General features: G+C 37.8%; 2 protein-coding genes across 2 annotated transcripts; both read right to left on the bottom strand.

Annotated features, from left to right (window-relative positions):
- Nucleotides 1-1,851: 1,851 nt before the first annotated feature.
- Nucleotides 1,852-5,493, bottom strand: Ugt50b3 (UDP-glycosyltransferase family 50 member B3). Its single transcript, XM_076894765.1, has 7 exons — nt 5,145-5,493; nt 4,059-4,325; nt 3,590-3,788; nt 3,338-3,514; nt 2,619-2,936; nt 2,191-2,419; nt 1,852-2,109 (listed from the first exon to the last, which is right to left on the bottom strand). Exons 1-7 carry the CDS (start codon nt 5,379-5,381, stop codon nt 1,971-1,973), a joined length of 1,566 nt encoding a protein of 521 aa, XP_076750880.1. The 5' UTR covers nt 5,382-5,493; the 3' UTR covers nt 1,852-1,970.
- A 12,394-nt stretch (nt 5,494-17,887) lies between these two features.
- Nucleotides 17,888-25,741, bottom strand: LOC143426059 (pinopsin). The gene is given in 6 exon segments (XM_076899180.1): nt 17,888-18,110; nt 19,618-19,733; nt 20,270-20,529; nt 21,532-21,642; nt 22,845-22,939; nt 25,544-25,741. Coding segments are annotated over 6 exon segments (987 nt in total). The 3' UTR covers nt 17,888-17,903.
- Between the last annotated feature and the right edge of the window lie 96 nt (nt 25,742-25,837).

Genomic DNA, 25,837 nt, shown 5'->3' with positions numbered 1-25,837 from the left:
CAACGAGTCTTACTCATTTAGAGAGAGAGAGAGAGAGAGAGGGGGAGAGAGAGAGAAAGAGAGAGATAGGGAGGGAGGGAGAGAGAGAGAGGGGAGAGAGAGAGAGAGAGAGGAGGAGAGAGAGAGAGAGAGAGAGGGTCTCGGAACGTTTGTCGACATTAGGGAACTCCCGCGTTGCTCCCCACGTGTTTTCACAATCGAACAGCAGTCAACTCTCTGACTGTCTCTTCGCGTCTTTATTCCGTCATTCTACCACTCTCCGTCTATCTCGATCTCTCTTTTTTCCCGCCTCTGTTCGTCTCTTTCTCTTTCTCTCTCCCTCTCTCTCTCTCTCTCTCTCTCTCTCTCTCTCTCGTTCTCTCTGTCCCTTTCAGTCTTCACTACGTCGTCGGCTCAAATCTCTTCTCTTATTTCTCGTCTCGTCTCTCGTAGATTCTTCTCTCCCCTTCACGTTTGTCTACTTATGTTTCGTTTCGCGAATGAATTGCCGAGTCACACCGAAAACTGGCACCACGTTCCACGTGGGTAAGCTTGTCCTTTCAAAACATCACACAACCTCGCACCACATTCCACAGCGCGCAACACATTTACCTCACAAATATGCTTCGCGTGCACCGCAGATCGTATTCTTGGCCGCTTCTCGTATCTGCTCGGAACGCACGGATCGATTCGCAGCCGATGTCGAGATAACACTAAGTTAGAAGCAGCACTTAGGAACGCAATGACAGAACGCACACTAACATTCCGACGAGCGAGTCAGCTGGTATTGATCCGAACGTGATCAAGCGCCGACTTCGCCACGGGTCACGGGCGTAGAAGCGTCGTGAGGACGAACGATCGTCTCGAGCCTCCTCGGAATCCGACTTGTGCGCCACCGCTCGCACGGAGCCCTTAACTAATGTCAGGACCGTACCCCACTGTTTTCGAACCTTTTCCTTCGTCAATCCAAATGCGATAACGTTTACGTGTTTGTAAAATGTCTGATCTCTAAAGTAATTAAAGGCTCAAACGATTAAACAAATCTCTTAATTGTTACCGAAAGCAATTCCCAAGTATGGAAACGAAAACCCACTATTAAGGTGATTCGAAATATGTAGTTAGAGTACCCACTATAGTAGAGAGTTGGGCTCACAGGTTAAGTTTTGATGGATTGCCGCAAAATGATGTGGAATATCTAACGTACTTTTTTACGTAAAGCGCGTCTTTCTGCATGATAGAGAAAATTTAAGTTTATGTCGTCATTCTTGTCAGTATGCATGCGGACATGTGGGTAGTATATATGATACTAACTGGTTTTTTAAATTCTTTGTCGTATGTTTAAATAAATAACAATAGTGAAAATTATTTATTATTTAACTTCACAGTTTTTTATGCAACAAGACGTAAATATGACACAGGAATCTTTTTTGTATGTTGCATTGTTTTTATAAACAATGTACTGTTTATAAATATTTTAATATTTGAAATAATTCACTGGACAAGAATCTTATTAAACGATTTAAAACAATTGCGTTAGCATATTTGCTTGCTATCTATTTATAGCATAAATTTTCTGTTGAAAGATCTTATGCGTATAACTGCGAGTCATAGGCGTTTTTTAAATACACCTTGTAAACTGTTACATGAGCAGTAGTTAACGTAGAAACCTGTTACATCATGTTGTTTATCGTACGTTGATATCGATTTATAATCCTTTGAATTTCAATTCTCTTTAATTAGTTTTCTAACGAACGAATTACTTCTAGTTTATACAAGCTACATAAGAAGTTTATTCTTTCTATATGAATTTCAACATAGTAAAAATAATAAAAATACCCAAGTTTTTTATAAAAACAGTTTTATTATATTTTTAACTTTTTTGCGCATAGTCCACGTTAAAAATTAATATAATATAAATACCATAGAAGGCATTACACATAATAAATACAAAAAAAATTTCATAGGAAACTACGAGATTAGCATTGTTCAGTCTAGTCGATTTTCTTCTTCGTAACTTGCTTAGGCATCGTTCTCCAGTACAATTTCCTTAGCCCAAATATTAGTAGCATCAACGTTATCACGTAAAATATTGCCACATCAATGGAATAATAGTGAATGACGCTCATATACCTGAAACGGACGAATTTCGTATAAAAATCACGCTTACAGTGATTACATAAACGCAAATTTGTTTGCACCAGTTAAACGTACCTCGCAGAACTTTTCAAATGTTCAGCCCCTTTGTACTTGGCGACGTGCTCCACCCACCAAGTTGCCAATTTCCTAGGGTTAATTGGTAACTCTCGTAGTAACAAGCTCCTCCTTTTCGCTACCATTCGATATGAGTTGTTGTGCACCGCAGCCACTCTAAGGATTCCATCGCGAAGGCTCCCGATAGAGATGCTAGCCAAGTCCATCACCAGAGCGTAACCCAATTTTTCTACAAGTCAAAGTATTTAAGAATATTGCATCACATCTTAACAATGTTACTTCCGAAACCCTCTATAATTCCTCGAACGCAGCTCTTTTACAATCAATAACACTTACACATACAAAACATCTTCCAAGTCCTTAGTAATTTATTCTAAAGTTTCCTGTAATAGACCAGTCTCTAGGAATATGTACCAGTATGAGCTTACCAGCTTGAGCCGCGTTCCCATCGTGGTCGCAGAAAACGGGCAACACAAGGGTTGGAGCGCCATGATAAGCTGCTTCGTGCAAAGAAAGAAGTCCTCCGTGTGAGACGAACGCTCGGAGCCGAGGATGTCCAAGCAGTTCTTGCTGTGGCCACCATGCCGCTGTTCTGACGTTCGATGACAGGTCTTTGATCTTCGCACCCTCCCATTTCCACACGACATTGTACGGAAGTGTAGCAAACGCTGCCACGAAGATTTGACGGAGTGTCTCCGGCATGCCTGACGCGCGGACCGACGAACCCATGGAAACGAAGACGAAACCTACGACCACGTGTCAATTATTGTGATGTCAACAGCGGACACTTTTCAAGGAATTGGTGGGAATTTCAGTTGCGTTGGCAGTTGATTGTCGATAAAAATTATGAAACGTCCATAGCTACATAGTTGCAAGAGAAGTTTTCATATTTTCGTCTCCTCTGTTTTATTTTATTGTTGAATGTTTATTAAACAGACTCGAAGAATTGATTCCCTTGCAAATGAATAAATAGAAATACGATGTGCCCCGCGTTCACCAGTTTCCAACGGTAGAAACGCCAAGTACTCTTTAACACTCCATTGTCTCCACTTTTATTGATTAATCGGCGACAAACATTGTAGTGTACTCCGGGGAACGGGCATAATTCCTCGCGAACGATGCCAATTCGCTTAGAATATCGACTTACCGCGTTGCAAGAACGTTTCCAAATCTGGACTGAGCTGAGCCGCCGGTTTGCAATGGAGACACGCGACGTTCACCACGTTCGCCAAGCAGGGGACCGAATCAGCTACGGTGTAATGACTGTTTTGCAGTGTCAGGGGAATCTCCGCCGTCAGATCTCTGACATCTGGCAACTGGTTGCCTGTGAAACAAGATGTTTGTTGAAAAATGAGGCTCGTCATGAATGAGAATTGATCGCAGCTAAAAAGAAGCGTACCCAAATATTTTCTTAGAACCGGTTGTAGGTATCCACTGACCATGATCCAGTGCATTATCCTCAGAGTGACGAGGCAGGCTACGTTTAGGACTCTTTGAAGGTAGCTCATGTCTTGAGTCAGCGGTTTACCGAAATAGGGTGTCAGGGACCACAACGATGGGTTCCCTTGACGGCTTATAGAACCGCTATAGAGGGCCACCTACGTTCAAATGTGGAGTTGAAATCGATTTGTTTGAAAAAATTAATAATCTGAATTTACAAAATGTGTAACTCATAAACTATGAAACATTATAAAGGGAATTAATTGATTAAGTAAATTTCAATGAAATTAAAATGTAACTCTCTCATGCATAAACTTTAAGATGCATACGATTGTTTAAAAAGTAATTATCATACATACCATGATCTATGAAAATATAATTACGATACTATAACAATTGAATTAACGTTTGATGCAACATAATATTACCGTATTCAACATGATAGTGGGCACATCCTCTACATGAAGAAGTCCCAAAAGACATTCGGGGAAGGCGCCGTCTACGACCGCAACGTCCCATTGTGCGCTAGGATTCCCTTCAGGTTTCCTTACCAGAGATACAGATATTCCATCGCGAAGAAGAGCTTCGCAGGCCTCCCAGGCATATCGCATTGCATCCCATGGGGAAATAGGTAGCTCGTCTCGAAACCTGGCGCCCACCAAGTCCCATTCGGACGTGTAATTCCCAACATAAGCCTGTCGATAATGAGAGATGTTCTGATTATTAGTTTTTTTCATCGTTTTAATGATACTGCACATTTTTTTTAACAGGGAGTGACAAATAGACTATCATTTATATCTGCCAAGGTATAGAGTATTTATTGATAAAATAATTTCCTATCCGGGCTCAATTTCCTAGAACCTAATATTGCATTTATACATATATGCAAATTCTATTTCTTCTGTGTATATCTGCAGTCTGATTCTGAGATGTGCAACCAAGTTTCGAAGCAAATACAAAGTGACACAAGAATAAACTAGCCAAAGTTTTTAGCTCAACTTATTCGTTATATCATTTATTTTCTTTTGAACATCGACATATTGCTTTATCCATTGTATCACCCTGTGGTAGAGTGTCTTTGTCCAAGTTATACTAACAATTACCAAACTCTCCAGGTTTCTCCTATCTATGATTCAAAGCTTAACTGCACGGTACGAATGCGAATCAATAGGTATTTCTTCCCTTTCGCTTATCCCCAGGATGTTTCCTGTCCGTGTCCTCGCAATACACAACTAAGTCGTGTTGAAACTATACATGATGCACCCAAAGACATTTTCCGGGAGACATTTTCTATGAACTCCTTGATCAAACTCGCTCTCCGCAATTAAGCAAGACAAAAACAGTGACGTAATTCGAACGAAGTCCACAGATTCTCTCCGGAAATTGTTCTCCGCCATTATCATTTATGTACACGTATAATTCCATAATACAGAGAGTATATATTTAAATTTGCAAGAGGAATATTTAAAATGTTTGTATCAGAAACACTGAATGAATTGAAAGCGACTAATCACCTCGAAGATAGGCGGGACGAGCTCCTGGAGGCCGTTGTTCGCCGCTGGTCCCGGAAAAGCGCTGAGCAGAGTCACGTTGTGACCCCGCGCCTTCAAGCTAGTGCCTAAAGCGACAAATGGTACCGTGTGGGACTTTGTGCCACCCATAGTAGCCAACAATATATTGTATCCCGTCGTGGGATCGCATACCCAAAAAAAGGTCAACAATATAACCGATCGAGCCATTAAAATAGTCATTATCAAGTTCCTATATAAATTTTTTCGTGTCAACTCTCTGTTTCCCTTTGGTACTTTACTTCAGGTACTGAAAGTATCTATCCGACGACAGACTTTGTAGTTAAATCATGGTCAAGACCTATGGTAGAACGGCCTTCAAAGGGTAGCACTATTTCTTCTTCAGAATCTGTCCACTCGGAACTTTCCTCCACTCGGCGATTTAATGTCGTGTTGCACTACTGGTATATTGTATCTAGTTCAACTTGATCGCTCGTCTTTGCCTCGAAAGAATACCACAGCGTACTTCACAAACATGACAGCGCAACATCACAGCGCACCTAGATGTCTGCTTTTCGTGGCCCGGACCTGCGGCTATATACATGGGTCCATCAAAGCGCCGACGACCACGCAAACAGGCTGTCCCACTATCATTTTAATGACCAGTTGACAAGAAAAGAAACGGTCGCCGATCGTACAGTGAATTGGGTAGACGCTCCGTTTCGGATGAGAAAAGACAGGCGCGAAGTGTTGGCTCCTTTCCGAACAGACGCGTCCATGGAACCTCAAGATTTACTATTCTCTGGTCATTTTTTCACGAAGCCTCGGAGCGTGACCGATCACGTTCATTTCCGTGATTCTTTATTTTGCCATGGTGCTCTGAAACCACACGGAACAGCGAGAATTATTGATTTATCCATGCGACGACGTTGCATGCCGTTTCTTTTTTCAGATACGCGGTTTTCCGCCTTTTTTTTACTTCGCGTAGTTTTATTCGATTTGCGCCGTGTTTGGTATACAGGGGTTGATTCGCGTTTACTCTTTCTACTGTTCCTTTCGCGATCGACTTCCTGCCCCGATATTTTCAATATTTGCGGATCCGCTGATATTGGAGGGTGAACGGTTGCAGCTAAAACAGATACAAAATACAAAACGTAATTACTATCGGTGGTGTGCCTCATTCTTATTATTTATTGCTAGTTATTATGGATATTTATCACTGTTACATTTGAGTCTTTATATTACGTGAACTACAAAATAATGAAAATGAAAAAAAATTGAAATATGCAAGGAAAACACATATACATATATGAGAAATATATAAAATATCCAAAGTAAAATAGATACGTGCATTATAGCACGCTGCCATTTAAAGCATAAAACAAATCTCAACATTCTTAGTTTCATCTTTTTACTTCTTCTGTAAAAATACAAAATTTGCCAAATGTTTATGCAATGAGCTTTAAACTTTTCAAATATTTTTCTCTGTCATCCAAGAAATATTAATCGTAAAGGAAACACCGTTCGACAGACCGACCAGCCCAATCCTTCGCGACCTTTAATCCCCTTACGTGCTTCCATGCGAATGCTCGGTCTCAACCTTCAACGACATTCAAGAGGCACCCGAGACTTTCACTAACACGATTTTCAAGAGCGCGGGTCCGACAATACGATCTCTCGAGAACGCGGTCCAGACCTCGAATCCTTTTCTCTTCGACTGTTACATTTCACGGATCTGTTCACCGCGCGAAACATTATACCCGATCGGTCGATTTCACTCGTTCCATTCGTTGAAACATTCGAATGGATTTTAAGGATTCGAGACTCGAATCTCTATCGCGAACAGTCGAAGCACCCCTTTCAATAGTCGAGACCGGGGTGTAAATCGTGAGGAATTATGACGTTTAACTAAATTGGTAGTTACCAAAGTGACCAAGGTGACTACCAACTGGTAGTAACAAAGGTCGATCGCGCGAGAAATTGGGGGTTAATAGGTAGGTAGACTGGATAGGTAGACTGATGGCACGAGCGTTGGAGAACACTAGCTGCTTATGATAGGAGGTCTAATTGGATACGATGTTGAAATGAGACGGCAACGATGATTAGAGCTCCTCGGAATTGTAAAGAATATTCGAGAGGAATACTAATTGCCGAAAGTAGGCTTCATTCTAATTCCAAACGACCATGGTGTGGTCTCAGAAAAAGTGCTCGTACGTTCCAAACGTGCTCGAAATAGATAGTTATGTAAAAACATTTCGTTCGAACTTATTAATTTTTTTCCATTGTAAGCTTGTGAAATATTATCAACCGTGTTTGGTTTAGCACAATGTTAAGTCGAAATCCTGATTGCACTGAGTTATTCTGGTGCAATCTTAGAAGCGCTTTAGAGATATACGTACCGGGCGTTCTCCATAAATAAACTGCGTACGTTTATGCACGCGAAACTGAAGTGTGCAAGAAAGTGCTTTTGATGTACAAAATTATACACGATACCTGAAGCACCTAAGTAGGTGCGCGTTTCATATAGATGTAGGGAATGAAACGAGTCAGAAATTCAGGATACACGTTTCACCTCTTTAATTGCGTTTGCAAGAACATTAATTTGCAAGTCGCTTATGAACGATCGAACTTTAATTCAGTTATCGTTACAGCTAGCCAAATTGCTGTTGGTGTTGTACTTTAAAAACATCTGAATCATATAAAATCTAAATTATTTTTCTTTGATTACTATTTGATAATTACGAGCGGCGATACGTTTCGATAACGATACGAATACTTCTCTGAGTCCTTGGCAATTTATTCACGGCGTATTACCACGAACAGAACGTGTTACTTTAGGAATATGGCAACGGCAGTGCTCCAGAGATAAAAGTTTCTCTTCTTCAGCTAGGCAAATTCAGGGATTCAATCGCGTTCTTCGAATCAGGATCATTTACAAGTCCCTGCACGATGATAGACAAACGATCGAAGGACACTCGTTGTAACGGTGCCCCGTGATAGCGTATACTCCTCCGAAGGAATTTTGAGGACGTCCATCAGTACGTACTGTTCCCAGCAAGTATCATCCTCGAGAAACGATTCGTGGAACGCGATCCGGAACACTTTTTCTTACCTCGCTACACGGCCCTCGACTTTCTTCCTTTGGTCTACGCTTGGTCAGCGTTTCGTTCTTTTCCCATGCGCCTGTTTGTCACCGTCCTTCTTTGCATTTCCACAAAAATTTTTCTCGCTCCGTCAATTTACCGTTAATTCCATTCGTGGGCAACCTTGAGTCCCATTTTTCTTCAGGGCATACTCTCGCGCCCTCGAACGAGAATCCCTTTACTCTACGCTTCGTACGAACTGCTAGCCGTTCACTGCAAAACAAGTTGAAATCACGCGACGTCGGACGGTTTACAATGGTGGCAGCGGTCGCCAGGGGATGCTCGACTAAGTTGACTCGCGCGAGAAGAACCGACCGTTCGATTTCCGCGGACTTTGAAGCTCGACGCGAACACACCAAGTTCGGATATCACCGAGCGAGAAAGTTTGACTGGCCAACGGCAGCTTTAATGATCAGCTGTGCTCGAGAGAGAGAGTTTTGCCTCCCACCAACGGCTCGCTACTTGCTCTTCGACGGTGCCCGTTCACGAAGATGTTCCGTAACGGGCAACAATGAAACGGGGAGCCCGGTCGCGGAACGTTTCAAAACGATCCAGGTACCAAAGTCACGATGGAAAAACTGGGAAACTCGATTTGGAGCCGGATTTTGTGGGCTAAAGAATTTGGATGAAGTTTTTTAGTTAATTTTCAGTGGACGGATTTCGGAATCGTTAAAGGTTGTTTTTATGGGTTTTGTGGATTTGATTGGGATGCTTGAAAATCTTAAAGAAGATTTTGCCGAGGCAATATTGGGTTTCTTCTTTTGCGAATTATTGGATATCTAACTATAATATAAAGATTTAACTCGTGAAAGTTCAGTTTAAAATCATGAATTGTAAGGAAACTTTGCTCGTAAGTACTGCGATTTTAAATTAAAAGATTGAATTGATCAAACAATTTGTTGCAACCATACACAAAATGTAAGTAAGGGCAGTATTTTCATATTTTGGAAAAAGTTATGAGAAACTCACAAAAATAAACCATTGTAAATTTATAAAATTTTTTTAAGAAGTTACGAACGATTTATTTCGATAAGTAGTTTCATTACAGTAATTTACGAAATTTACCTTATCGAAACCTTTTAAAGTTTAAAAATCTCTATTGAAAATCCTACTACTTGAATTGACGAATTTTGGAGCTCGCAAAGATCACAATAGGATTCTAAAAGGAGCACTGAATTCGTTAATTTATACAGGGTGATGCAAATATAGCAGGTTAGATCTCTTTAATTTTAAAGATTCCTAGCAATAGACTCGACGCGTGTAGATTGACATGTAGATTAGAGAAGCTTGGACACTAATGATGGCATTAGATTTCCTAATTCGTGGAGAAAGATACATAATAGATTTTCGTTTATTTGTACCTGTTGAAGTACAAATTACTACATAAAGCGGTTCGTATAATTAGTTCGTATTATATAACAACAGCCCAGTAGTTTTCTCTATTCCCTATAAATTTTCGCGCTGGTCGACGATATGTTAAGTAAGACGATCAAGTGAGTCAAATATTCAGCAAAATTTGAAGTTTCTATTCCTTTAAGTAAATAGAATTTGATTATACGTTAGAGGGTAGCTTTGTAGCGGTACGCTTCGTACATTTAAACTCAAAAATCTTTAAACTTTAAATTCAGAGATACGAACTGTTACTGGATCTGTATTCCACTTTACTGTTTTCTTCCTCCTATTTTAACAGATCAACTGGAAAATCGTTCTCAGTTAACACTTTTCTATCGTGGTATTTCTTTCGCCGTTTCCTCGGCACAATTTTCCGACAAATTGCGCCACAAATATAAGGGAAAATAGAGAAACAACGCACGCGTACCCAAGTACACGTCATCGTTCAGCTTGCTTATCTTCGAATGTAATTTCCAATTAACAGAACAAGGTAATAAATATCACTAGGAAGGTACGATAAAACGCAGAGTTACTTAAATAATTATCTAATCTCTCTTAAACGTGGCATTTCGATCCTTTTATTTTTATCATCACCATCATTAAGAAAATAGTAACACAATATACTTGGTTCTTCCTAATAATCTTCACAAAGTTTTATGTATTTCTTTACGGAAACCATACTTTGTTATTTTTTAATACCTTGTTCTATATTTTGCAATATTTTTTCTATTTTTCTACTATCGTCGTATCTTTATATTGCAATTAATTATGATTATCGTCACGTTTCTGAGCGTCACATTAATTAATAGGCGGTAATTGTGCGTTGCTACGATATTAATGGCCGATTCCGGTTAATATTTAACCTTTCTGTTATTATGAAACGATCAGAGAAGAGAATGACTAAGAAATACTCGGCAGGACTATGCAAGTCCCGTTGGAATCCTAAACGAGAAAGCGTGATGATTAATTTCCCGGGCGGTCGTTCCGAGACCGTGAACTCAACTTCGAAGATGAATGAACGAAACTAAACGAATAAGCGATGTCTAGTGAAAGTTGAAAATTTGTCGAGCTAATCATAAAGCGAGATTGTGTAAGCGGTGAATGTTTATTCGCACGGAATGACTGGTCGGATTGAAACTCTGGTTCGCGTTCGACAAACATGACTTAACTACGGCCAAGCGAGATACATTCGATGATCTCTCGGTATAAATTTGAAATGGAAGTGCTCGCTACCTGCGCAGTTTCTAACTTTTTATTATTGCTAGACAGTTTGAAAGGTTCTCTCGATTGTGTAAGTATTAAAATTAATATAGTTTAAAAGATTTTTGGCAGATACATAGAAAATGTTACTTAGTGATTACGATTGTGAAATGCAAATTAGAATTTCACAGTATTTTTTGTTTTGTAGATACGAAAATATGTCAAAGGTATAATTTCCAAATGATAACGAATATTTCGCTATAATTTCGTATTTTTAAAGTATGTCTACTATTCTCGAGTATTCTCATTTTTAAATATAAATTAAGATTTTCTGCAAACTATAACTTTCATACCTTCCTAAAAATGTAGAAATTATCCAAACGTACAAATTTAATTTGAAACAATTATTAATCGGAGCAAGTAACGAGTACAATTTCAAAGTCGCATAACCACATTTCGAAGCGTGTATAGTGCACGAAACGAACGGAATTAGAACACAATCGATATTAAACTAAATCCATGTCGACTGGCGAGAACGAGCGGTCGCTGTTCGCGCGAGAAATCGAGTGTATAAGTAATTCGATGCTCGTTCGCAGCGTCGCGTCGTACATCGACGAGTTTCTCTTTCACCTTTTTCTCTGATATCAGGTCGAATTATTTTTGCAGCTGTGCCTCGCGAGAGACACGTTACGCAGTCGCTCGAAATATTTGGAACGGACAAACATCCGGCTGGAAATTATTCAAATAAAATTACACTTATATCACATCTCCTTGTTCGAATTTTATTAGACTTTCTATTATGCCTTCGAACATTAAGCACCTCTTATTTCTGATATATCTTTTTTACACTTTCATACAATCAAATTCGCACTAAAAATTGTTGAAACAATAATTTTATTCACGAATTTTCGTTCAGTTGTACAATAACATACGAATCTGTCTTTCTGCCATGGCGAGTCCTGCAGGACTCGCCTAAGAAGTCTCACGATCAGCTAAAGAAACATTTGACTAAACGATTGTGGCATATTCTTTCGCGAATTACGGTGATATAAAGAATTAGGACAAATTTCACTGGTTCGGTACCGCTACTCTCTCACGAGCAATTTGCAATCTGAACAGTTCGCTGAATACCGCTAATCCGTCATTGAAACGATCGTTTTGCAGATACAGAACGATCTATTTTCCTTCTCGATCGTTGCGAGTTCAGACGCGAGTAATTCTCCCTCTTACCGATCTTAACTAAAGAAAATTCTCGAAACTACCCCTTATTTAGGTTGTTCCTATTTCACTCGAGGAGACAGAACGCACTTTCTGAGTCGTTCTTTTTTCGCGGATATTCTTCCTCGTTACGAGTTCTTCTTGGATGTTCTTCATTTTTGTCGTTTTGGTTTATAAAGGGGATTGAGAGGCAAGTTTTTTAACGAGTTCGCCGCTGAAATCGCTGTGAGAATCATTTTAAGGGTGAAATATTTGCGGTCGTGTTCTTTTTTCAGGATATTCTGGTTTCATGGAAGAGTCTTGATGAGAATGAGTAAAAACGGTTACGATTTCTTTCATTCTAGTTCTTTAATAGCTGCTAATTCTTTTAAAGATGTTGGATATTGAAGAAAAGCTTTTTCAGCTTTTTCTCTAAAGTCTCGATAAATCATGTAATTCAAATGGAATACAAATATAAAAAGTTGAATTTATTATGAAATATATATATATATATATATATATATATATATATATATATATATATATATATCAATTGTACGTTCTAAATAAAATGATACAAAGAACAGAAGATAAGACTTGAATGTCTTCTGAAAACATTTTAACAATTTAAACATCAGTTTAAAAAATATTTGTATTTATAAAATGTATATGTAAAAAAACGACTTCAATATCTTCTAAAAACGATATAAACGTCAAGTACAAAAAATCTATTCGTTTCATTAAATTTTGTATAACATTTCGTAAAAGATATGCAGAAAGAAAAAGTGCTTTTATTAATTTCATATATTTTTTCAAACGCTAATCACTTTGTTTTCCTTGAAACAAATTAGTAAGCACTTTAATCGCTAGTGGTTGCTACGTTAAGTTTTCGTTCTGTATTAATTTCCGCGTTTCTCGGAAGGCGCGGTGAACCGAAACCTTTTACTAATACGTAAACAGAAGATTGCCCAATCCACCCTGTCGCAAGTAAATCAGTCAGCATTTCTGCAGCTAATTTGGCCAAATAAATCAATAGAGCGAAACGCGTAGTCTCACGGTTTTTCCCTCCCGATTTTCACCATCGAACTTCCAACGTGGACAGATGAATGTCGAATCGAGTCGATTCGCGTCCACCACGGTTTGCCACGATTTCTAACCGCCGAGTTACGCGGGAATCTTTTTCGTGGTCCATTCCACGTATTATCGTAGAGCTCCTTTCACAGTCGGTTAAATCGGTAAATTACGCTCGCCTCGAAATCACCTCTCATTTATCGAGATTACGCTCCTGTCCGACGAAAGAAACGAGACTCGTGTCCTTTTAACGATTCGGACGACAAACGTTCGGAATCGCACGGTTTTTAAGAGTTCTATTGCGTTATCAGTCTCTCTTTTATTTCAGTTGCTACGACGGATGAGAATGTTCGTCCTTATTCTGTAAATAGGAATTGGGGTTGGTGTATTGTATCAATACTTTTGCAATCAACGTGGATAAGTTTGACTGTTTGGAATCGACGCTCGGCTTGGGAATGTTTCACTTTCGATTCGACGTGTCTGATTATTCTTAGAGCAACGGATGCTAACGGATTCTGTTATGGGTTCATCGAGCATTGTGAATGATTGGTCACGCACCCATAAGTGGGTTCGCAGCGCATAGCGAACGACTTTCCGTAACCTATACATATATGTACGTCTATCAAAAGCATTGATGCTACTTTGTAAAAGATATTTCTCAGCTTCGGATGTTAAGGACACTGTCTGGGTTTATGAGATTCATTGTCAAATTATTAAGGGATTAAGTGTCTTAGGTTAAATTAAGTTTGTAGGACTCAAAGTGTTTTAAAATGGAGTCAATTAAATGTCGAACTTAAAAAAATTAGAAATCTTCTGCCGTGGATACTTTGATGTTGAAAACATCCATTTTCATTTTCACTTTATTAAGCAGATTTAATTAAAATATTTCATCAATTTAATTTTTTGTACGTAGCTACGTATGTTTGTAGTTGTTGGAACTGTTCGTTGATTTATCGGAAGATTACCAAACGAGTACACAAAACATATCATATGTTGTACATTATTCTGTTTAAATTGAAATTTATCCTCGTTTATAATTAGGAATTACTTCTCTTTAAAAAAATTCGCTTGGAAGCAATTAAAAGGGACCAACATCGATTGGAAACAGATATCTCAGTGAAAATTAGATTTCATCGGGGAGTAAGATAGCGGAATAAGGTTGCCTTTGAACCAAACGTCGTTCACATCGTAAACGTTCATTTTAAAGCCACGGCTCTTTACTTTTTCAGGCTTCATCTGCATTCGAATCTCGTTTTAATCGTTACATCGTAACGATGCAATCGTCTCGTAGCCTGCATGCAGCGTGTTCTGAAACACGCAATACGCTACTGCGTTTTCGTAAACAAATACTTTCGATGTTTCCGTGAAATAATTCGTTTCGAAGGCACGTCTATGAATAGCAATTATATTCTTAATATAAACATCGATTCTATTACCCGTTTTTTTTTTAAATACAAATTTACGTTTCTGAATTAATTAAAATTGGCATACACTGTATAAGCTAATGCTAATTGGATCTCTTTTACAAGGGCTAATGGTATCCACATACAAGGGTTACAAGACGATTATTAGAGCAATTTAATTGATCTTTTTGTTATTTCATTCCCAATGATAATTTCGTTTTTAATTACAGTTCGAATATTATAATTGTAATTAGTCGAAGAAAATACTAATTATGAAAAATGTAAAATTCCTTAGGCTACAACAAAAGAAAAGAAATGAAACTCTTTCGTTAAATTTGGAAATATTTGTAGAAAGAGATTTCAAAATTTAATAATATCAAAACAAGACATTCCTTTTCATACGCATCAAACATCATTAACAGTTTAAATAAAAGCCACGAAAAAATTAACCATTTCGTTGAACGAAAAAATAATAATAATAAACTCCTGAAAATAAATAAATAGGTTACTTTTTCAAGGAGGAAATAATATTCGTAAAAAGAGAGGGTGCATAGAAAAATTCTAGGTAATCCGCGAACGTAAGATTGTACGAAAGTTCGCGAAAACGACTCCCGTTTCAATCAGTTCGACGATTGCTGTTTCCCTCTTTCCTTTAGCAAGCAGCACGTGGCTCAATTGCTAAGGATTTCTTTGCGTATCCATGAGGATTTACGATCACGAGCGGCGGGTGTGGCAATTAGAAAACGAGCATCCAATCGTCCCGTTTCACCGTCGTCGACTTTTGCTTTTATTCGAAACCTGTTCGACCATGGTCCGCCCTGCGACTTACCTCGCCACTTGAGCGGATTTACACACTCGCGGGACGGCCAATTATCCTTACGTAACCGACCCCAATTGCTCCCGTAGAAACATCCAGAGGATTTGCGCGCGATTCTCATTCATTTGCCCGTCTGTGCCTTTTTCCTTCTCCGAGCTGTCGTTAAGAGGCACCGATTTATTAAATTCTGAAAATATTCTACACGGTTTTAACCGTCCTCTGATCGGTGTTACTACCGACACCGTGTAAATCCGTTCATCGATAATGATTGACGAGGCGTCAATATAATAACAGGTTCCTCCAGGGCTCGTAGCTAGTTTAGTCGAACGGTAGCAGCCAGGTTGAGGTTCATTAAAGGAAGTTTTCATTGAGAATCCATTAACCATTCTTCGTCCCACCGATTCTTTTGAAGCGGCTGGGAACACTGCCGTTAAAGGTAAATTAACTGTCTCAACTAAAGTGGTAACTACGTAGTTGTAAATTAATTTACATTTCTTTTTCTTTTCGAATAATAATACAGCTGGAGCATGCAGTATATCGATTAGCCTAATGCAGAGTTTTTGTTTAATTATACTCGCGAATTTAATGTAGTCGATTTTTTTCTTTTTGTTGTTTGGTGAAATTAATATGATGGTGTATATGTGATATTACCCTTATCAAAGGCAAACTGCAAGGAATATTACTTGCCTCTAATTCACTTGTTTTTACGAACCGTACATAATGTGCAGAGTTCGCTATGTAGATGTACTTTGTGAAAAATAAGTAATTGTTCTTTTTTTATTGCGGTGTAACAATGTAATTCCACGTCTACTTTCTAGATTCATTTCTGAATTATCAAGCTTCCGCTGAATACACACACGTGATATTTGACACACTATATACATGCTTCGTAAAAAGCAACTAATTATTTTTCATATCGTTTCCAAACATTCTACTTTTTGCAGAACGTACATAATATGCGATACCTTATAATGTGCAATGTGAAAATTATTTTTAGTTGTAATTTTATGTGTGATTGGAGAATGAAAGAGATAAACGTGTTGCGAAGGACGCTTCTGCCCCAAATTCATTCTTTTCTTTTTGCCAAATGTTTACAAAACGCGAACATAATATATAAAACATAGGGAGCAGAGGAGTTGCACGTCTAATTTAAACGTTATCAAAGAGCGAATACCAAGAATGAGCTACTGCATCATGTTTCTATAAAACAGCCGTCGAACATTCGAAACACCCCGTATGCACAACAGTGGAAACCAAAATTGCCCAGATGGACAAATTGCATCGTGCAAAAGTTGCCTCAGAGGCAGGTTCGATCGCGGATTTTCCTTGTGTTTCGCTTTCGCCGTAGTGGCATAATCGGCTGTGTTATGAATCATAATCTCGGGACTATCCGTGACGATAATAATAGCGTAACGGCGTTGCCATTCCGCGAGCGTATAATGGAACGGAGAGACACGATTAGGTGTCGGTCGTTGTCGGTCGACTATGCTAACGCGCCCGTTTTACGATCGGTTTATCGACAATCCTTTTATAGGCTTGGGACGATACGCCTCGCGCGCGATACCAATGTTATTTAATTAGAATTCACAAACTTCTTCTTTAGTGCCTTCCTGGTACTTCCTGTGTGCGTATGCCTTATGTCTTTTTACTTTTACTTTATCCTTATTGTAGTAATTTCGGAATTTGTATCGATCTTTCCCTTGTTACTTTCTTTCTTCCTGCTCTTTTTATTATTAACGTAACATACTATGGAATGTTTATGTCAATATTATTGTTTGATTGTATACTATTTTTTATATAACAAATATGCTTAAATAGGAATAATTTTCATCGCAATTTAGTTCATTATTTTATTATCTACGTGTTCAGTGTTTTAGTTACTTAAAAAGAAGCAGTTGTTTTTAATAAAACCGTCAAATTTAAATAAAGATATGTTAAAGTTATGAGAATTGAGACTTTTAATTAAAATTAAATTTGTATTGTATAATAAATGGCGTTCTTTATTCGCTATTTAAGAATCCACTAAAGAAATTCAAGATCCATAAAAACCCTTTCGAACTAAGCAACGAATGGTAGTAAACACGGGAAGTGTGTCAAAAATTCGCCATACCATTCGTTAAAGCCAGGTAAAATACCGGAAAACGAAAGAAAGGAAATGGAACGTGTTTGATTTTCACGACACCGTCCTCGAAATAACAAAAGACATTCTTTCGCGTCCAGAAATCAGACGTTTAACATCACCCAGACGAATTTAACGACTCGTCGCGTCCTCGAGAAATTCAATTTTAAGAAAACGAACGTCTCATTTGCATACACGAATCCATAATGCGTGGAACGACGAGTAACGAGATGCCACAGCAAACACAGCCGTGGGGATAAGAAAAAAGAGAGCCATGTCGTTTAACCGATTCCGTTCAGATATATTGAACATTCTCTTTGGATAGTGACCATGTTCCATAATTTCTTGAGCATCGCCGCGGTATCAAAGAATCGATGGGTTGCTCTTAGATCCTGTTGCTCGCAGGATTCTCGTTAGCAGTCCTCAATTCTTTTGCTCCTGCTTGCTCATTACTGTCAACGCGGTGTTTTGGCTGTTCGGCACCGCGCTTCTGGCCGGCCATGTGTCGAAGATCTTCTTCAGAGATCGCGGAAATTGACTGTTCAGCCCCGCGTATATAATGGGGTTGTAGCAGATGGAGGACTTGACTAGCAGAGCTGGGAGCACGGCCAACGAGGCTGACGGTTTCACCTGAAAAATTGATTGCTTCAAACTTCGCAGTGGATTTGTTTCGTTCAACCCTGTAATAGCACGGTAAAACATAATCTTAAAATGCACTTCCGGCAGTCGGTGAAAAATTTTAACTTTAAGTTTAAAAACAACTTTAATTGTCCACAAATGGTCATGTTACGAATTTAAAAAATGAAGAATTTACTTTGCTACATTAAATAGCACCATCTATTTTTGACTGGGTTAAATTAAAATGTCATCACGATTTTGTTACCCTAACATTTAATCTACTTTATCGCCGTTGAATAACAGATCTACTTGTTATCGTAATTTTTTTCGTATAGAAAATAAAATAACACTTAAATTAAATGAAAAAAGCCAACGCAAAGACATTTGTGTTATTGGTTATCGGACGTAAATGAAGCTTGGCCTGGTACTCGTAAAGAAACGGATACAAATAAGAATAACAATTCTGGCTCTATTAAATCTCGCATAGGTAACGCGTGGCTGTCCAATTACACAGAGGTGGCTGTATCTACTTAACGCCATTATTTCTCATTGGACGTAGATTCGTGTCAGCGTGTGCGGTATTTGTGCAAATGCAGCCAATGTAATTCTGATCCTACTGGCTCCGCTACGCATTATATTATACAATATCCTAGTCGCACGACGCAACGGACTTATTGAAATTGACTCTATCTACTGCGCGGTCGTTCGGACATCGAGAAGATTAATACTATACTAGCTCAGTATAGTCAGAATGTTTCCTCGTGTTCATACGAGGCGTTATGAGTAATAAGGTCGGTGTCAACAAAGACTGTTATATAAGAAACTTGTTTCATACGTTCTCCATAAGGGTAAGCTCTTACTAATTACTGCATTTTGAATTTATTGGCTATACGTCCCAACTTTTCGTGTTAAGCCCGCTGTTTAATAATAGGAAATTATGGGAACACTTTCACTGGTAGATGTAAATCGTACGTGGTGCGATCACGAACAAAGATGTGGTTCGTTTTACGGGCAACAACAATGGAAATTTCTATAACTTTCTCAACCTCGACTGATTTTGCAATTGATATTAAACTCTTTCTACAAAGTCGACAATCTCACCGTTCAATTTCTGCAATAACCCACTTCTACAAATACCAATTAACGAAGAACTTATCTTCTATCATATGCTCTCAATTAGCTCAAAATTCAAACGCAATTAACGCTATAAATTCTTCGAAAATGCAAGAAAAATCGAAGTTCAAAATCTTCTCAAGAAAGCAAACAAAGAATAAATAATAGCTTTAAACTGCTATTAGAAAACGGAACTTTCCGTACTTTACTGCTCTCGATAAACTCGAGAAGAAGTTTATTGCTGTAATAAAGGAAACTCATTTACAAACCCATTTTCACCGTGTAATGACGGAACAGTCGACATCCCATTCCCCCCGCTGAACATTATACGATTATTCCAGGACGTGTAGTTTTTTTTTATTGGAATGGTCAGGTGAAAGAGGAATCGTGAATTAGCGATACTTACATCGAAATATTGCGCGGCGAGTGCCAGAACAGCGTACGGTGACCAAGCGAGCAGGAAGGCCGTTATCATTAATGCCACCATCTTCGTGATCTTTGTCTCGCGTCTTCCATTCGCATCTGGATTATAAAACGAAATTGTTCTGCTCTGGGATGTTACGAGCACCGGAACGTAGATTTTGTGCGTTTGAGTATAACCATAAAATATTAAGGAGACCAATGAAAACCATGCGATCGAAAACGTTTGCGATCTTTAATTTTTTAACTTTCGTGGACAGTTTCATATGAGAATGTGTACGCAATTAAATTATTCGGAAAGTGCATTAATTAACCAAATTTTACGCGAATTTCTGACACGAATCTCATTACGAGATTGAACAGTGATTTGATTACGGAATCTGGATCCTAAATTTTTCAATACTCTGTCTCATTATTACTCAGCTTTTAGATAAATTAAATAACTAATTTTTATAAAAACAATCAAGCATGTTAAGATAAACTTTGACAGTCATTAGTGGATCTTGAAAAATTAATCCAAGTGCTTTGAAAATAGATTCCCTTAAAGTATGACTGAAGGGGATGATGAGAGCAGCTCTTATCGTTAGTTAGTAAATTATTCACGAGATTTCGATGAAAATCAAGGTTGCAAGGATTACCTGCCCTCTTACTCACTCTCCTTAGGGTTCGCAAAATTGCTGCATAACTGCTGCCGATCACTAAAATTGGCACAACCAATCCTAACATGAAGAGGAATCCAATATAGCTCTCGTTTTTGGTGTTGGGATCGTGAACCTCTCAGGATACGCTGCAGGACGCGTTCCCTGCTTCCGGACCGTAACTTCCCCAACCAAACAGGGCTGGTAAGGACAAGCATAGGGCGTAAATTCAGACGAGAAAACCCAATATCACAGCATGCCTATCAACAGTCAATAATTCAATTTGACACATAAAATGGGGAATGAAGTTTTGAGATTCGTTTCTCTATCAGAAAACGTCATTCCACTCATTCTCTTTTCGAATACGAATATTTTTTCGAACAAAAATCCATAAACATACAGCCACTCTCCCCTTTCTTATTACTTTAAGATCTAATATATAAGTAGGACAGCAAAGAGATTAAGGTTAAAAGGAGATCGTCAGTTTGAAATCAAGACCATCGTTTTTAATTTAACATTAATTAAGAATCCTATAATTATTAAGAAGTATCCCTTAAAACGTAAATATTCATATACATAATTACATCCTGAACTCTTAATGGATTACTAAAAGCTGCAATCTCTTTTACTCTGGATTTATCCGGGACGTTAAGCACTTTTTTTCGAATTTTTTATTGAAGTTGTAGATATCAAAGGATTCGAGAAGCTAGTGAAAAGTTTTCTTGGAAACTATGCTGAATGTTGGCAATCCACCTTGTGCAAATCTTTTGTTATTAATTTCTGTCAACAATTTTGTTGGAAATTTACGTTTTAATGCACTCCATATTGAGTGCGTCAGAAATTTTCGATTCAAATGGATTTATTTCAATGACATTATTAGATTATTAAAGGAAAATCTGTATTAGACGACACTTATTTACATACTGTAATAATTTCTTTTGCCTTTCTATTTGTCTGTACGTTCGAATCAAGAAAACTAGCCTCAGACAAATTATTTCTTAGCATCAAATGAACACGCAACCTACTTTGTCGTATAATTTAATGATAGGACAGAAGGAAACGACGGTTGTTACGATCCATTTCTTCACACACGTGCATCTCAGACAAGTTGAGCTTTTTGGGGCAGTCCGCGCTCTACTTTGTTCCACTCTTTGATTAACCGAGTCAAGATGACTCCGTTTTTGTCTTCTCTTCCTGGACGAGTCGCAATCCCTTCGACATATCGCGTAGAATGAATCGAGAGAAAATCGAAGGGTCCTCACCTTATTGAAATCGCTTTCATCGGTCTGGCCACCAGCAGCCATCTCTCAACGGCCATTACTGTTAAGTTCCCGATACTAGCAAACCCCAGAATGGACGTGAACCAAGCGTACCTTGAAAACCGTCAAATTCTGAAATTACGAAGAAACGGAGTACTCTTGAACGATGTCCGAAAGTGACAATGGTGGGAAAGATCGGAAGTTAATGGAAATTTGTGGACGTTGATTTTAGAACGAGTGGGAATTATTTTGTGTCGAGTAATTGTGGGACATTAAGGCTTCTAAAATGATCTTATTTCTCGTTAGTGAGATGAAAAAGCTTGAACATTGAAGAATTAAAAATATATAAAGTTTAAATATTTCTACTAGAAATTAAGAAAATCATACGCAAACCATATCAAATTTAATAATGAAAAAATTCAACGAAGACAGAATAGAATGAAAAAAACAAAAAAAATATGAATAACGCCAAACATCATGTATCTACTGTAGACAGTACGTTGTTATAGAAACAAACGTGGTTTATTGTAGCAAACCCAGGACATTAAATTTGATACCAATACTTGATACAAGAAAAAGGTAAAGAAGTTTTCGCGAAGCAGCTGTTTCGTAACTCTCGATGACTTAGAGAATAAAATATTGTAAAACAAGCAGAGCCATTGGGGAAATGGAAGTCGTTCTCGCGGGAAATCATACTGTCCATATTTTAGAGCGAGCTATGGTGGATCTATTGGAAATTATGATCCAATACCCTCATCTAAGGAGATTATAGACATTATTTAACGTTTGTATAAAATCTAAGAAAATTTATTCTCAGGAAATACGAAAATTGTAGTATCGAAAACAGAATTGTATTTAAACTCTTCAAAATCAATTTTTTCTTCAATTTCTTGATTGTACATTGTGTTTCCATTTATAAGGATGTTTACGAGGTACCAGATAAGCGTCCATTTAAAATTAAAATTCCACTCTTTACAATCGATGCTTTCTCAAATAGCTTGAACGATAAATACGGGAAGAACAAATTAAAGTGCACAAATTCTTTTACGTTCACGTGTAACATTTTTATAGCTTTTCAACTATTTGACTAGTTCTCGATTCGTTGAAGAATGGAGAAAAGATCGCGTTAATTTAAGTTTCAGTTACTTTCTATTGTGAGAGTCTTCCTGTACGAGTCGCAGTGATGATAAAAGGTGGAAAGGGGAAGGAAACAACCGAAAGAACACGCTCGTCCACGATGAAAGGAAACCCGCGGTTTAGATGCTGTTTATCGATGAAATTACGCGCGGTTTGGTTTAATGAACAAGGAGTTATACCAGAGGCATATTTTGTGGCCTTAGTACCATCCGCCTGTGATCGCGGACACCATGGCAATTGGATTACCAAGCGCGGCCACCAGGAAGTCTCCGACCTGCAATAAAAATTGCTGTTAGATAACCGTCGCCATTTGAAGAAAGATATCGCGACGTTCAGTTCTTGTTGGGAAATAATCTGATATTTCATCATAAAAAGCGATAGTTATGGTTCTTAACTAATTACGATTGCTTTGTATTGAAAAAAATTACACGTTTCTTTCGAATAAAAATATAGAACGCAAGAAACGGGAATATTTAAATAGAAAACAAACTAAAGGGTGTACCCAGAGAGACCACCCTTTTAAAAGATGTTTATAAAAGAGAAGTTCGAGATAAAGTGTTTTTAAAAACGAGAAATCTTGTGATACATATTGCATTTGATGGTTCTATAATAATCAGTATTTTCATCGAGATCAAAAATACTGTACATACGAATACGTTACACAGATTCTATGATATAGTCCTCGCTGTTCTTTGCTGTAAACATACGAGACATCGATATAAATTCTGCAGAGTAACAATCCATTTCGCAGAAAAAGAAAAATAAGATTACGAAGGATTGATTTAGGGTTGTAGTTTTTGGAGTTTCTTTAGTTACGATATTGTGCTGCAAAGTAAGTTGTGCTGAAAAACGTGAAACAATTCTTTTCTACGACTCGACGAAATATCGACGAGAACGAATGAAAATTCTTCAAGACAATCGTGACAAATTCCAACATCAGAGGGATTTCAATTGCTCGAATACAGTTGAAATAGAATAGTTGAGTACCGACGCGAACCTAATTTCGACCCAGTTTAAAGTAAACTCGGTGGAGTTTATATTAACAAGCTAAATATTCCAATTACACATGCGTTTCATTGTATGCTACAATTATATGTCAACCCCTTTTTGAGGCTAAATAACAAGAAGGGAACAACTTATTCATACAATATCGTTTTTTCCATTTGCGAATCTCATTTACACAAAAATTGAATTTGAAATTATGTATATAGTAAAATATTTATGCATATATACAAAATTTTATTTACCAATAAATTAATTTCGGCGAATTAATCAGTTTACCCAACTGAATGGATGTATTCGTTTGAAAATGAAACTTGGAAAAGAGTGTCGCTGCAACTTATTTATCACATAGATTCATCCCCTGTTCTAGTTATATGTGTACATATTATATGGTATATGTATATCGTAGCTTGTAGATAATCGTGTAACGTCTCATTAAAAGTATAGCAAGTGAGAGAGGAGGATATCCTCGAAAACTTTCGATCCCTTCTTATTGTCGAGTCCACTCGACGAGTCAACTCGCGATCCACTCTTGTATCCGGCCGAGACGAATTTCTTCTTGCCATCATCGTTCAAGTATGTACTCTATCCTTCTTACGGTCCCTGTAACTTCTTTTATTATAATCTTTCATCCCTTTCTACGGCCCCGTCCCCCGAAAAAAACAGTAAAGTCATGGATCATCTTTCACCAATGCGAATCGAACATCGATTGAACGTTGTAATGACTAGCAATATCCGAGTCTGGTAGTACTATCTATAAACCATGTACTTGCGTTCCTAGACTTATTTTCATATATATCGTTTGGAGAACATAATTTGAAATTACTTTTGAACAATTAGAAGTAAAAATGTGATATTTTTTTTGAGAAGAAAATTGTTTTTTGAGCAAAGCAGTTTCTTAATTTCTGAGAGGAATCTAGAAATTCAGGGAATTCAATCAATGCAATCCTTTGTTCCGCGTCACATGAAAGGGTTACGTATGTAGTTGCACCTTAACATTTTCCATAACTATCGCAGATATTCTAAGAGGTGCAATGTATCACCGGCAATTATCAAGTTTTCTCAGTCTCAAATTAAATCCAACTGTGTCGTGGATAACGCTCGTTAAGAAAAATTTCGCAATTCTCTACGCGATTCCGCGACAAATTCTCTTTTAACTCTTATATGCGTTTATACCATTCTCGTCTGTCCGGTTTGTAATGCAATCACCGTTTTTTTATTATACTTCCTTTTATGCCGAGAGAAATTTTGCGAAATCAAACGACAGATGTGTTCGATGGTTTCTTTTTATTAAATTAATCGACAGACTTGCTCATCTAACATTTCTTTTTATACTCTAAAAATATTGAATTGCTAATGGGTGATGAAGATAATAATGGCTATTAAAAGTGTATAATATTTTTGTTAAGAAGAATACGCGTGCATTTGTAGTATTATCTTATTCGTAAAGAATTAGACTTTTAATTTAACGCAAAATGGTGATCTTCAATAATTGAAAAAGTATGATGGAAGTTCAATATTGTATTTAGCGCCATTTCTAGTCTAATCAGTGAACTAGGTTGTATTTGCGAACTATGATATCGATAATTGCGTAATAGAAATAACTACTCTAAAAAATAATTCTGTTTAATGCACCATTCTACTTCCGTATAAAGGAGTACTAAACACTTCTTTCTGCATTTTCAAACAATTTTTTCTAAAATATAAATAATCAAAAATGCAGATGAATTATTATTAATGTCATCAACATACCTTACTTCAAAGTCAATGAAATCAAAACAAAAAACAAATAAATTTTAACACTGACATTAGTGAAACCAAAAAAGACCGTCACGAGAGCACATGCAAATAAGGGTAATTGCATGCAATCACTTACAACAAGATTAACAAGGATCACATTCACGGGGGACCATAATATCTGCGCGTCCTTGACGATCACGACCGCTACCAGAAGATTCATTGTGAATCCGAAGAATCCGATAAATCCCAGCGCGATTGCGGCACTGATGTATACAAATGAACTAACATCGTCGTTGTGCGCAATATCGTCCACACCGCTACGATTCAAAGACATTATTCGCGGTGACAATCACCGTTATAAGATTTAACGAAACAAAAATGGTGGTGAACGGAAAAAAAAGTGAAAAAGAGCACACCAACTAACACGTGG

Source organism: Xylocopa sonorina, chromosome 1, assembly GCF_050948175.1.
Source record: "Xylocopa sonorina isolate GNS202 chromosome 1, iyXylSono1_principal, whole genome shotgun sequence".
Classification (NCBI taxonomy): Eukaryota; Metazoa; Arthropoda; class Insecta; order Hymenoptera; family Apidae; genus Xylocopa; species Xylocopa sonorina.
This window is presented reverse-complemented; position numbering and strand designations above follow the sequence as displayed.